Source organism: Uloborus diversus, chromosome 8 (assembly GCF_026930045.1).
Source record: "Uloborus diversus isolate 005 chromosome 8, Udiv.v.3.1, whole genome shotgun sequence".
NCBI lineage: Eukaryota > Metazoa > Arthropoda > Arachnida > Araneae > Uloboridae > Uloborus > Uloborus diversus.
This window is the reverse complement of record NC_072738.1, coordinates 117996934-118011751: the sequence shown is the minus strand read 5'-3', so window position 1 is coordinate 118011751 and position 14818 is coordinate 117996934. Positions and strand designations below refer to the sequence as shown.

At 31.8% G+C, this 14818-nt stretch overlaps 1 protein-coding gene across 1 annotated transcript in view; it reads left to right on the top strand.

Moving 5' to 3' along the window:
• LOC129228551 (diuretic hormone receptor-like) overlaps window positions 1–14818 on the top strand; it is a 54621-nt gene that overhangs the window by 38277 nt on the left and 1526 nt on the right. The window contains exons 9-10 of the mRNA XM_054863234.1: window positions 10809–10894; window positions 12263–12395. Of these exons, the coding sequence (XP_054719209.1) occupies window positions 10809–10894; window positions 12263–12395 (219 nt within the window). The remainder of the gene's footprint in view (window positions 1–10808; window positions 10895–12262; window positions 12396–14818) is intronic.

The following is a 14818-nucleotide window of genomic DNA, read 5'->3' as shown; positions in this document are numbered from 1 at the left end:
AAAGTTATATAGTTTCTCCTTAAAAAATAATGATTGTGTTGGATAGTATGTCGTCAAAATTGTTTTAAACAGTTGACGAATACTGTTTCTCCTTATGTCAAACCTGCATTAGAAAGTGTCAACTCCCAATGACTTTTTTGCGACCAGTAAATACAATTTGCGACATACATCATTATATGTATTTGACAGTCGACAATTGACGATCCACAAATATTCCTGTCTGTTCGGGAATGTTTACCGAAAACAAAACTGCTACAAAACCGGCGCGATTACAGAGGCAATTATGATTTTAAAAAAAAAATAAATTTATCTGGGAATAGACTCTCAATTAGTTCACTTTTCGTCTCAAAGGCAGTGTAGAAATTGTCTGGCTATTTGTTGTACTGTATATTTCGATACAGTTCAATTTCACCGTTTCCAATACTCAGCAATTGCTTAGAATATACTTGTGCGATTAGATTATTTTGCGTTCATACTCGCATGTTCATGGCCAATCGCATTATCTCGACATTACGCTATAAAAACGATTGTTTTAAACATGCGTTGATTTCATCGGAATAACTGGTAATGTCTGCCGGAAGTCCCCAGACAGTATTCATATGATTTCGCCTAAAAGTTTATCGTTGCAGTTCAAATCTTGCACAATCCTAGGATGTGCTTCGAATGAATGCTTTTACTCATGAGCCATAGTACACTTATTCCAAATTATAATTTCACTCTCTTGCAACACTACAGCCATACCACGTTTTTTTCTTTTTTTCTTTAATGTTACACATTGCGTTTTGTTTGTTATGAATATCTAATAGGCAACTTTAAAGTTGAATGTGCTGTTCGTCTACCATCTAAAAGAAGTAGCAGCAATGCCTGACGATGCAATTGTCACTGCAATTTTCTGTTGCGAACGTATCTTTGCAAGAATTAATGATATTAAAAATCTCTTGGGGAACAAAATAAAAAAAATAACTGTTATCCGCTTAAATTCATTAACCTTCCTGAAATTAACCTGAAATATTTTTGAAGAATTCAGTAGTCTTCTTAGTTAAAGGAAGTTATGATTCTAGCACCTTCAGATAAGTCTAACGCAGGCTTAATATAATAGCCTGATGGAACCTCCCTGTTTTTCTACGAACGCTTTCAAAGCATTAATACACGCATTGCCAACGCGAAGACAGACTCTCAAGCAAGTAGCTAGAATGTAACTCCTCTGCAACTCTTGCAAAGCTTCGTGAACCAGATATCTTTTCGCACTCATTGGGTGTCGAGTTAATCTGGACGACCCGTAATCGCTCCGAAACCGATACACCTATTAAATACGTTTAGTTAATCTTGATACTGGTGGAGAAAAATACTTTTCACAACGGTGTGAAATCTGCAATTTGTAGCAATTCAAGGAAACGTTTTGAAAGGTATAGTTGATTTTCTCAGGAAGTAAATAATAACCTGTAATATTCCGAAACGTTATATGGAAATTCTAAGCAGCATTTCTAAGTTTTATTATCATGGTGTTTTTAATAGTAAGTCATACGATGTTAGAGTTATATCGATTAATTAACTTACACCGCCATCTATTAAGAATTTTTAGAACTAAACAATTAATTCACACTATTATTGCATAATTAATATGAAATTTGCAATAAAAAATTATAAAAACTATCCTATCTTTTAAGTTGGACCAAAAGACACATAGATATGAAATTTGAGAAAAATCGGTTGAGTAGTTTCGGAGTTTACCCCGAACAAACATCGTGACACGAGATTTTTATATATATATATATATATATATATATATATATATATATATATATATATATATAGTATGTATAATTGATTCTAAATACATATTTTGAAGAAATATTGTTACTCAGGAGATATCGTTCCCTGGTTTTGAATCTTACCGAAAGGATACCATAATTGAGAAAATGTTATAAAACGTTAAAGTACAAATTGTATATTCGATAATTCATGTGCTTTCAGCTTTTGTGATTGGAACATTAAGTGCAACCATAGTGTGGAATTCAATGCAAGTAAATAATAAAAACATGCAATGTACCGAAAGCCCGGATTTCACATCTAGAGACTGCAGTTTTGTCTTTGTTACGGACTCCTCAGTATGGAATAGTGAGGAATTGAGCTGGAGCAGGTGTCATCTCATTGAAGTTGAGAGTGCCAACAAACTGGTACATAAACTAAATTTATCTCACCAGCGAAAGATCACGGTTATGGTGCGATGAAACTCGAAAACTGAAACCAAAGCTTAGGAATTAAACAGTAAGCTACCGCCCTTAAGCCAGGGATAAGGCATAAATACATGCAATAACAGCGACAGCATAGTTAAAACATCCAAAGACAAATTATAACATAGATCCCGAGGTCCTCCTGTTTCTATTCCATAGTGACTCAATCTTGACCACGAAAAGAAGGCGGATGACCCTGAAGCGAAACATCATTTGCAGTAGGTAGAATCTGGCAGAAAGCACCCAATAGTAAGAGGCATGGTCTCGCTAACCCTATCTATTCCAAAATAGTAACAAACAACCTATTACAAATGATACAAACATTGTTTTTGCTTCAAGGTCATCCGCCTTCTTTTCGTGGCCATGCTATAACCAAATGGGAGTCTCTCGGGAACACATCTAAAGACAGAAGTTTCGTCCTTGCTATAGCTTCCTTAGTTTGGATTAGTAAATAATCGAACTGGAGGCAGACGTCGGATTAATGAAGCTAAGAATGCCAACAAACTGGTAGATAAAGTAAATAACATAAAGTACCAGCGAGAGTTCAAACCATGGTGCGATTCAACTCGAAAATTGAAAACGGAGCTTAAGTATTAAGCAGTAAATTAACCGCCTCAAAGTCAGGGCTAAGGCAGAATTACATAACCGCATATACAGGCAGAACTACATATACTAACGCTGCTAAGGCCATGTTGCATGTAATTCTGTTTTAGCCCTGCCTAAAAGGCGGTAGATTATTGCTTAAACCATAAATAGTTGTAATTATTATTTTGTCACAAAAGAAAAGAAACGATATTATTTAATCAAATTAATCATGTTAGAATATATCGTCACCTAAGAGGAACAGTAGGATATCTAATCCCAGAAATACCAGTAGAATATCTTACTGTTGCTCTGAGGCGACGATATATAGACATAGAGTGTCGCTCTAATACATAATATCTACGTTTGGTGAGTGGTTTTTGGATATACATATATTACAATACATATAAATCATACGCATAAATTCCACACTAGCTTAATGATCTACTTGTAACAAGGTTACGATTCCATATGCTTCCAGTTAAGTGTGCCATAAATGGTGCCGTATCTCCCAGAAAACCAACTGCGTACATACACTCATCGTGATGGTCTCATGCTGTATTCTGAAAGGTTTTAGGAGTGTGTAATATGCGTATTTTTTACTTTACTTTTCATGTTTTCATATTTTAACGGTGCTTGAGTAGAATAAAGTTTAACTCTTTAAGTGATTGCTAATTCATTGAAGGTTTATTGCTAAATGAGCGAGTGTTGCACATTTTATGCAAATGCCAAAATTTTAATCATATACGTTTTAAGTATTTTAACGATTTTAATCCATATTTGAAAGACTTGCTGGTGGACCCACCCCACCGCATTTGTACTCCTTCCTCCAGGAGATTGGATTCTCCTTTTTAATTTAGTGTTTACATCAAAGGATGGCGACAGATCAGGGAAATCAGGGAGATCAGGGAAAAGTCAGGGAACTTTAATAATCAGGGAAACATCAGGGAAATATCAGGGAATTTCAAAAAAATAATAATAAATCAGGGAAAATTGATTTTATGAAGAATTTATTTATTTATTTATTATATATATATTTTTTTTGCTTTACAAAAGTAAGTATCCTAATTCCCTACACATTTTCCACCAATTATCTGTTCAAAAAGAAAAAGTAAAATTAATGAGGTCCGATTATACACTGCCACATATTTGTGCATCTTTTTTCCTCAACGTCAAAGTACTTATTTCTTATCTTACTTATTAACCACAGGATGAACTTCCTAAGATTGCTTCTGCGTCCGTTAGGTTGTTTATTTTACCTAGCATGAAATTTCCTTTCACGCTTTCAATGCGACGTAAAATAAACAACCATACAGGCAAAGAGGAAACCTTCATTAGTGCCTTAAGTCCTTTGCCTTGATTCCATTGTCTCGAAGTGATTAGCGTACTGTATCACGATTCAAGAATAAATCTTTGGGTTTTGAATTAATACTGATAAAAGCTTAAAAGTTATTACTTCTTCGTGTTTTTAATTTAATTGCTAAAATTGAACTTTCAATCAAAAAACTTCGTTTTTTGCCGTTATACTATTTGCTGTCGCAGTAGATTATAAAGGTTTTCTTTTCTTCAGACTCAAATGATTCTTTTATTTTATAACCAAGTTGTATTCTTCTTTTCTATATTTTGAAATTAACCAATTGCTTTTTTTTCTGTTTTTTCCCCCTTGCAAGGACGTAGCCAAGGGGGGGGGTCCATGGGGTCCGGACCCCCCTTTCCCGAAAGACCACTGTCTGCTTTTTCTCGGTTGTTGCACCTCACGACAACAAAAATTTTCCAAAGAGAGAAATTTTATGAAACCCGGTATTTTCCCTTTAAATATTCCCATTTATCGACAATTTTCCCGCGTCCGAGTCAATTCAGATCACGAGAACCTCGTGAAATAACTGCGGGTTCCCAGCTGCCGCCGGTCTCTTCCTGTGTCGCGAAGAATCCGTCCGAAAACGACGAATTTCCAATTCAACCCAACTGGGTTGTGACCTTGAAATTCGGCCCCTCTCCCTCAGCCCACCAAATTGCCATCGGCAAAGTAATTGAAAACAAACATTCCCCAGTCTCATTGGGGTGGTTTTCTTTCTTTCTTCTTTTCGTTTTGACTCTTTTCCCGTTTAGACTTGATTTCCTAGACACATGCTGCACGAAGGACAGCCAGAGTGAGGTGCATCCCTGGTGAATTAGTAATTGAAATTCCTATTATTTTCTGTTTTAACACACAGTTTTTTTCTACCACGCGCTTATAGGAAACATATCTTGAACAAAATTGTAATCAGAAGAAAATTAAGTGTACATAAACTAGGTAAGTTGTAGTGTTTCCTTTTAAAGTTTTCTTAACAATACGTGCAATTTATGTGTTAATATGTTTTCCCATTTAAAAACTAAGTTCCGACAGCAACGAAAAAAAAATTCTACACATTTCGTGTGATTGAGGATGAGAAAAAATAAATATTAATTATTAATTTATTTTTGAACTTTATATTTTTGGTATGATTTATTTCAGATTCATTTCATATTTTGATTAATAATCTTATTTAAACTTTTAGTTTATTTTTAACAATAATAAATTACTTATCTCCCCGGAAGCTTACAACTTTTAAACTGTAATCCTGAAAAGTTCGTTTTTTTTTTTTTTTTTCTGAACATAAGTGAATAAATAAATTTGAAGTTGATGCAACGAAATTACTTTTCGCTGTATCAAAATTTTATGAAGCGAAGAATGAAATTGAAAATTACTTGAATATTTTACTGTAATCAGTTTATGAAATTGCAAGTTCGGCCATATTAACACATGTAATTTAAAAGTAATTATTAGAAATTCGTACTTTTAAATCTTACTGAAATGTGAGTCTATGGTCCCAAGAGAAGAGCAGCTAGTCATTTTTAACTGAAGAAAAAAATCTTTCTTCGATGTTGTTCCGTTTTTCAAGAAAAGCATATTTGTATTTGTTTCATTGGAATAAATTTTCTGATTAGTATTTACCGCCTTTTTACTGAGGAATTATTTAATAAGCGTCTATGCATCCATCATTAGTAAATTGCGAAGGTAGTATTAAACGTAAAAAAAAAAACAGACATGTGCATTTAACTATAAAATTACTAGGTGAAAGTTTCTGCTATTTACTGCGCATATAATTAAAAAAAGGTGAATGCGAGGTATATTTTCTTGTGTTTTTCACGTCTATATTAGATTTTTTTTTAAACTCTTAATTTCTTCAAGTTAAAATTATTTGCTATTTCTTGCAATAGAATATCTTTTACTAACATCACATAAAAGAAAGAAAAAAAAAGTCAATACCTACGTTATAAAATGTGATATGCTTTCGAGAATACATGATGATTACAAAATCGCTCCTAGAATGGAAGTTATACCAATTTGAAAATGAAAGAATCAGAAGTGTTATTATTGTTAGATGAATTTTGGAAGGTAGATTTAAATCATTACTGGATTTTTAACCACAATCATTCTAAGATTTTTTTACAAAGGATTGTCTTTAGGCTTTTGAACATCAGATGACTGTTGAGCAAAAAATTTATAAACTGAGGCTATAAGAAACCTATAAGTTTTGATTTCAAAAATTGGCTAGCTTTATGCATATTACATATTGTTGAAAATGTATCTAATGTAATGCTACTGTATTATCGCAATCGCAAACGGGACGAAGATTACCTTAATGATCAAAATTTGACGTTTGACTCCAAATCATGAAATTTTCGAGTCGAACACTTGCTTACTGCTAATAAAGACAGTAAAGTAACCAGGTTATAATCAAATATTGACACGATAATTCGTAATAGAGTATATTGCCATTTTCCCTGTAGTTGTTTACAATTATATTTTTAATTTGAAAAAGACTGATTTGTACAGAAGTTTTTTTTGTATTGGCAGAATAAACTGAACTCGTGTTTGGTGGTGAGATAGGTGGGTGCAATGCCTCCTCTTGATCTTTTAAATGAAACATCAAATTGAAAACATCAGAGGAAAATCGCCAATAATGTTTAAATCATTCATGACCTTATAAAAAACATTTATAAAAAAGCAATCATTTGCATTTTTTCCAAAATGTTGTTAAAATAAAAATACATAGATGCTTAATTTCATTCACCATACATTCCATTACTCGACAGGTAAAAGATCTCTCAGGTATTCGTTTGGCTTGACAAAATTAAACCCCTAGTGCAGTTTCGCACCGAAGAGAGCTCAAGTGTCTCCATCTGGTGGAAACTCGGCAACGAAATTTCCTGTGCAGTCATATCCGCGCCTTAATGGTAGCATTTGAAAGACTAGATCCGAAAAGGCTAAAGCCTCTAACGAAGCCCCATTAGAAAGAAAAAAAATACCATAACGGATCCTAAGATAGCTTATTTTACCAATTCGTTTTGCAAAAAAATAATAATAACGATTTTAGAAAAAAACGGTAATACGCATTTTTTTTTTTTTTTTTTTTTTTTTTAATGATTGCAACAAAGGAAGTCTCCATCCATCAAAGAGTTAATAGTTTGTTCAAGTTTTTAAATGATGGTTAGAAATGATAATTAGAAAACGGATAAAATTAGAAACTTCATTCAATTTCGTATAATCAAAAGAATGTTATAAAGTAGATAAATAAAGAACTAGTTCAAGGGTGGTTGAATTTTGCCAGAAATCTTGTTCAAATCGGACAGGGTGGCGGAATTACGTTATATTGCATTCATAGTTATACATTCGACTCGATAGATATAGATTTCTTTATTTTTTCAAATAAAATGACTTGTACATATTTTGTTGAAATATATTACAAAGCTTTAATATTTTATCAAACTATTACCTGCGTTTTCCAAGTAATCCATAGAACAGTTTTCGTTTTCCGATTTTCTTTTATTGTGAACTTTTTATTAATAGGAATTATATCACTCATTTTCAAAGCATCAGAACAGAGGAAGCTTATGTGATGGAATTTTTCTATCCATGTATGAAAACTTAGTATGGGAAAACTTTTAATTTAATGTTAATTTTATAAACTGACAATAATTTTTTTGCCACTTAATGTAAAATTTTTGTTAAATAATTTTTTAATAAATTCTCTATCAATTTCAATTATTTAATTAATTTTAGTGAATTATCATATTTTAATAATTAGTTTTAATTGGATTTATTTTTTAACGTAAATATGAGCTTCTAATTTTGCTTTAGCATGCCTCCTCTTTTGAAGTTCGTGAAACCTTGGACCCCCCCCCCCCCCCTTAACAAAGTTCTAGCTACGTGCCTGCCCCTTGCATTTCAAAGTTGTTTGTTACAAAAGCAACCTAAGATTTTTTTTCGTTACATACTTAAATCATTTGAAATAGAGTTAATTTGTGTGCTTAAGTAAATATCTTTATTTTTTTTATTGTTAAAATGCTGTGTTCATTCATCAAAACCTTTGTTCTTGATTAGAAAAAGAGCACCCTATGAATGGATGTCAAAAGGTTTCATCTGTTTTCATAAATATGTCAATTAGTTATATAAGAATAACTACATTGCTTCTATTCTTTCACTATTACTTGTTATTCTTGCAACAATTATTATACTGTTTGAAAAATTTAGTTCAAAATAATTTCAACTACTTTTTAGTTCTACCATAAATACACATATGTTTTTAAAAGTGATTTTAATAATTTCTTAAAATTCTTATGCTAAGTGGTTTCTGGAAGTAAAGTATTTTTAAAAAAGTTTCTATAATCTTTCCATGTAAAAAAATTTAATATACTATTTTGTAGTTTTTTTCCCAAAAAAATTGACTTGATATATTTTTTTTAACCATTTTGTTAAAAAAAGTAGCATCTTTTAAAATATATCTTTAGTTCATCAACTTTACACCACTTAAAACGTTTGAAATACTGCATTTTATACAAATATACAATAGATTTCAAGTAGAGCAAAGAAAGGAAAACATTATCACTGGTAACCTAAATCAGGGAAATTTGGTGAACTTAATCAGGGAAATCAGGGAAAAGTCAGGGAAGTTTTTTTCACAGTTCCTGTATCACCATGTATCACCATTATGGTGATTTCGTCCTTTCCTTATTTTTCAGGATATTGTTTCATCCATTTTTTCCTTATGTTTTTGAAGTTTATGTGTTTTTAAGACTGTCCTTTTTTAATACTAGTACTTGAACGTTTATGCTTTTTACTTCAAAATATACTTACTTTTACTTTTAGACTTATTCTTAAATGAAAAATAGATCGTAAATAATAAAAAATCGTTTGGCGCAGTATAGCCATCAAGGGCTCTTGCGCCAAAAATATCCAGTAAGCCAATCAACCAGCTAAATGAATTCTTGGTGATATTATGTATTAAAATAACATGCCACTGTACAGAATTTACTGAAACCTATAAGTTTTAAAACTCTTTTTGATAATCTGTTTTCATTTTGGAGAAAAGTATCAACATGTATGTGTTATTTAAGCAATCCTCATTGCTTAAATATGTTATAAACTGTATAATTTTATACAGAACTTCTACCTTTGTTGATTTGATGTAAAAGGTCTCATAAATATTTTTAAGAAGTGGATATATATATATATACTTTTAGTTTATTTTTCTTTTGTCGCTTAATAATATGATTCTTATTTAGGAAGACTTGGAGAAAATCAGGCTTAGTTAATACACATTTTAGATTTTGATTTTTCTAATTTTCTTACTAATGTTACGTAACAAAATGAAATTTCATTCAATACTTTTACTAATTTCTTAGCAAATAACGATTTACACATCTTTATTGCATATTTTTTTTTCATAAAAATATAATGTATCAAGTATACCCAACGTAGATCAAGTTATAGCACATGTGAATAAGCTGTTATTCTGACAAAATAAAATCTTTCAAACATTTTAAGAAGAATATCCTTCCTTTGAATATTTTCGGTCACTTCTAAGCCGTTTTGGAAAAAGAAAAAACACTGAAAAATAAATTGTGAGTTGATTTATTAAGTGATATCAACTTTATCCGAGCGGGATATATCTACTTTATACAAACAACGCGAATACGTGCACTCAAAACCGGTGAAGAAAAAACAGCTTCGAATTTTAGCAATTTCTATTGGGTATATTTTTGCCTTCTTATTCAAGAAACATAGTATTATCTTGCTAAAAATGATATTGCCACTTAAACTCCCTGTTCGACCAAAAGAAAACCCTAAAAATATACTTTTCGGGGCAAAAAGACAATTTTTATCAATAACTCCCAAACGAAAAAAATTAACGTTTCTAATAACGACACCACGTCAGTCTATTACCTCTTCATAAGGCTCTCAGTTTTGTTTACATATGATGCACTGCGAAGCAAAGGGATGTAAGTGGCAAAATAAAAAAATTGGAGATAAACAGTACAAATAGAAGAGGAACCTCTCTTATGTCTCGAGGCAAGAGAAAGTACTAATAGCATTGGTTTGTGCTGCTGTTTTGCATAAACTAGGAGAAAAAAAAATCAACGAAAGCCTACTTAAAACGTTACCTTTAAACACTTTTTATTCGAAACTTAAAGATGTTCACTTACGTCCCTTTGTTTCTCACTGCCTCATATATACTCGAAAATTAAAGCCCTTGTGTAAACTGAATTTTGCATCAACTGTAACCGGTCTCCCGCGCGCTATGCTAAAAGTATAAAATATTAAAAATTTTCTCCGTGGATTTATTTGGATTTCGACAATGGACGAAACAATGGTTTTTTTTTAAACTACATAGTACTTCTATTTCTTTTTTCCTTTTTCTCCCCCCCCCCCTTTTTTAAAAATTTTGTCAATAAATTTTTGGTTGATTGTTTCAAAAATAAGCTGGTATGTTCTTCGGCAGTTTTGGGATTTTTGAACTTAAATTTTAATCTTCACATTTAACAATCTATTCACAATTCTGCACTTTTTTTTTCAATGTTTCAAATGCAATTTAAGAAGAATAAACTTAAATCATACGTCTTACGCTTTTTGATAGTTTCTCTGTAACAGAACTGTTTAACGTTATTACAAAACGCATTTCTTTTTAGGTAAATATTATCTTTCTTCTGAAGATTATGTGGGTTCTCATTACGAAATTACGTGCTACAAATACAGTTGAATCTGAACAATACAGGTACGTAATCATTCATGAATATTCAAAAAAAGATCATTATTAAGCCCGTATCAGACGGTAGGATGTAAACGTCATATTTCATTTAACACAACACCATGTAAAACCTTTTACTCAGTCTTATGTCTCAAGCATATAATGCAACATAATCATTAACCTATCTTCGGAGCGAGGAAAAACAGTTTACTCAGCTAATTTTTCTAAGTTCTTTGGAACAATAGGAACAAAACTTGTTAGCTATTTTGTTGAAAATGGTAGTTACAGAGAAAACATACATTTCTAGGATTAATGAATGCATTTTGTAGCTAATTTATTTTTCTTAACTTTAAATATGCCTACTTATTGCAAAAAACTAAATTTATCTTAAACATTATATGTATAAGTTTGGAAGTCAATTTCAAGCAACTAACAGCACAGTACCGACAACCTGCTATGTTTTTACTGTTCCGAGGTTTATCTCAAAAATAATCTTGATACTGATGCTTTGGCTGTAACCAAAGCAACCGATCATATTTTGTGGACTAATGTTCGGCTAAACCCTCCGGGCCCATAATCAAGTATCTGTGTGAATTGGTGAAGAACTTAGTTTTAACCCAACTTAAGCACTAGGATATGAGTTTAAAAAGTATGATACCATTCAATAACATTCATACCTTAACTGGGATTCAAACTCGAGTCTAGCCTTCTCCGCAGCATAATCTTGTGCCTAAAGGTCTTTGTTTTTTTTTTAAGTTTGGGAAACATATTGTATTTGGTAAACCATAGCACAATTAAAAATGAAATCTAAATATTGTAAAATAACAACATTGCAGAAGCAGATGAGACCCGTCATTTGAGGAATCAGGGAATCAACAACCTTCCCCCCTCTGGAGTAAAGTAAAACGAAATGATTATGTATCTGGAAATCCATTTTGTTCTTTTGTTCTGCTAACTGTATTGAATACATACCCTTAGCCACCCCACCTCCCCTAAACAAAATTACAGGCCTGAGGTGGTGCAAAATAATTAAAATCTTGATATGAACCACATTAATATTGAAAAAGAAAATGACAAAAAGCTCAACTCTCTATTAGGAAAAATTAATATTGATTTTGGTTCATTGCAGTATCAAATGAAAGTGGTAATTTTAACGATCGCACGTCTTCAAAAGTAATTTCAGTAATCACGTTTGATAATGCTATTTCTATGGTCACACGAAAACTAGAAATACTTGCATATTAAACGTAAGCAGCAGAACCAAGGACTTGACATAAATCGAATATTTCCTCTCTTATATACTATTATCATCTGAAATCAAGATTTTAAGGATCGTTAATTTCAGTTTTCTAAGAACATTTAGTTGATTTACCCTTTTTTTATTGTATTTTATAGGAAAGCGGCAAAAGCTTTGCTAGTTCTTATACCCTTATTAGGTGTGACATACATACTTGTTATAGCCACGCCAAGTCATCGTACTGGTGAAATAGTTTTCACATTCATTCAAGCGACACTTCTTTCCATACAGGTAAGTAACTGAAATTGATTTTTACTTCCTTTTAAAAAAGAGTAAAGTATTGTATTTGAGAAAAAAGTTTCACTCAAAAATCGACCTTAACTTCCATTTTGCTCACCCCCGAATGAATGTTGAGTTTTTTTTCGACTCGACCACATGTGGATAAGTGCCTAAGAACGTATAGACACGCGAAATATCCATTTTGACGATTCCCAAGTTAGTTACGACAAGTTTTCTCGTGACGTCTGTATGTAAGTATGTGCGGATGTGCGTATGTATGTCGCAACTCAAGAACGATATGTCCTGGAAAGTTGAAATTTGGTACGTAGACTCTTAGTGGGGTATAGTTGTGCACCTACCCTTTGGTCGGGTGTTTTTAAGGGGGTCTTTTGCCCCTTTTTGGGGGGAAACCATTGTTAATTTCGATGTAAACTCAAGTGGTGTTACAATATGACGGACACTTGGCGATATATCGCTAGTCGCCGAAATTGGCAATTTTTTTTTTTAAATCTGGTTTTAATTTAGCCACTGTTGGTGATATTAAGAGAGTAAACTAATGAATCACATTAAAATTACCAATAATGGGAAAATTACATTAAATTGGAGTAAAAGGAATTCATGTTAGGCACACAACAGCTCGTTTTTCTCGTTATTATACTTAACAACGCAATTGTAGTTAAATAAAAGCATCAATTGCTGCACAAAAAAACGTACAAAGACTCTAAATACATGCTGTAACTCTGTTCCGTTGCATGATTTTTTTTTTAATTACATGGACCCTTCTTCTATAAAATGCAATTAAATTTCGAAGATTCCCAGAAACAGTATTAATATGAGATTTTTTGGCTCAGTAACGTATCTCATAAGATGCGTCTGTTATTGAGCAAATAATATTATTCAAATGTTGTCTCTGGAAATCTCCAAAATTGAATTTCATTAAAAATAAGTAGAGTCGGTTTTCTTTGTAAAGTTTACAGAAAAAACAAAGATTTAAAATAGTTGAAAGCTGTTTTTAAAAAAATTGATGCGTCTGTTTCGTTGAATTGCCGAAAATAAATTATTATTATTATGTTTGTTCTTATTGTTATTACAATCGATATGATTCTCATTGTGGTTATTGTTGTTATTATCATTATTATTAATATTATTTTTTGTTTCAACGGGATTATCGCTCTGGTTCAAAAACAAATCTAATGTTTGATTACTTAAAAATATTATTTTTACAATCGATATGGTTAATATTGTGGTTATTATTATTATAATTATTTTTTGCTTCAGCATGATTGTCTTTCTGGTTAGAAAACAAATTTCATGTTTGATTAATTAAAAAATATCCCCTAAACTCACAAACAAATCATTTTTTTTTCGTCGCAAAACAATTTCATTTTTTTTATTCACTGATCATACTTTCACAGATAAATGAATGAATACATAAAAGAAGTATTGTTTTAATAACTTTAAGACTTTTGAGAAGATTTTCTTAAACTAAAGAAATGTGCAGAAGTTTCAGTCGCCGCGCTACCGTGACTCAAGGAAATGTCAGTTTTACCGCCAGGTCCCTTTTCTCTGTGCATTTTTCTCTACAATTTACGTAATTCCAATTCCAAGATGGAATCCAACATAGCTTGGATGTCTTATTTACGACTTTATTTACATTTCCTCTCAGCTACCGTGCTCAGTTTATAGGTCTAAGCATTCCTTCTTTTGAAAACTACTAATATTTTATTTTAAACTAGTGGTACCCGCACGGCTTTGCCCGTAGTTGAAAATTAAAAGATCATTCGGTTCGCCTGTATATTTACAAATAATGGATGACGAATTTCTCGCCAATTGGCCATGTTCATTCGCTCTCCCATTCCACGTCATAATAGTTTCGTAATTTACTCGTCCATCTTTTGATAATTTTGCTCAGGAAAATGATCTTAAAATTGAAATAGAAGAAGAACAAAATCGAATTTTCGAAAAATCGCTTCGAGGTGCACACTCCATGCTACAACAAACTAACTTTGTGCTTAATTTCTTGAAAATCGGCCGAACGGTCTAGGCGCTATGCGCGTCACAGAGATCCAGAAATCCTCCAGATAGAAAGACTTTGAGCTTTTAGTAAAGATTTTGAAATACTGAAATTATTGAAACTTCCTTAAAAACACTTAAAACCTCTTTCTGTGCGGTGGATGGGGACCGCATAACAAAAAAATCGCATAAAAAAACGTTCGTTTTAAACATAACTTCATCCGTTTTGTAAATAATTTCGTCAAGTGAATTCCAATCTGATTGAAATTTTCATATAGCGCACAAAAAATGTTCGCAAAAAAAAAAATAAATAAATAAATAAATAAATAAATAAATAAAATAATAATAATAATAATAATAAAAATAAAAACAAAAACAGGTTTGAGTGTAATGTTTAAAAGTATCTTAAGATAAAATTGTCT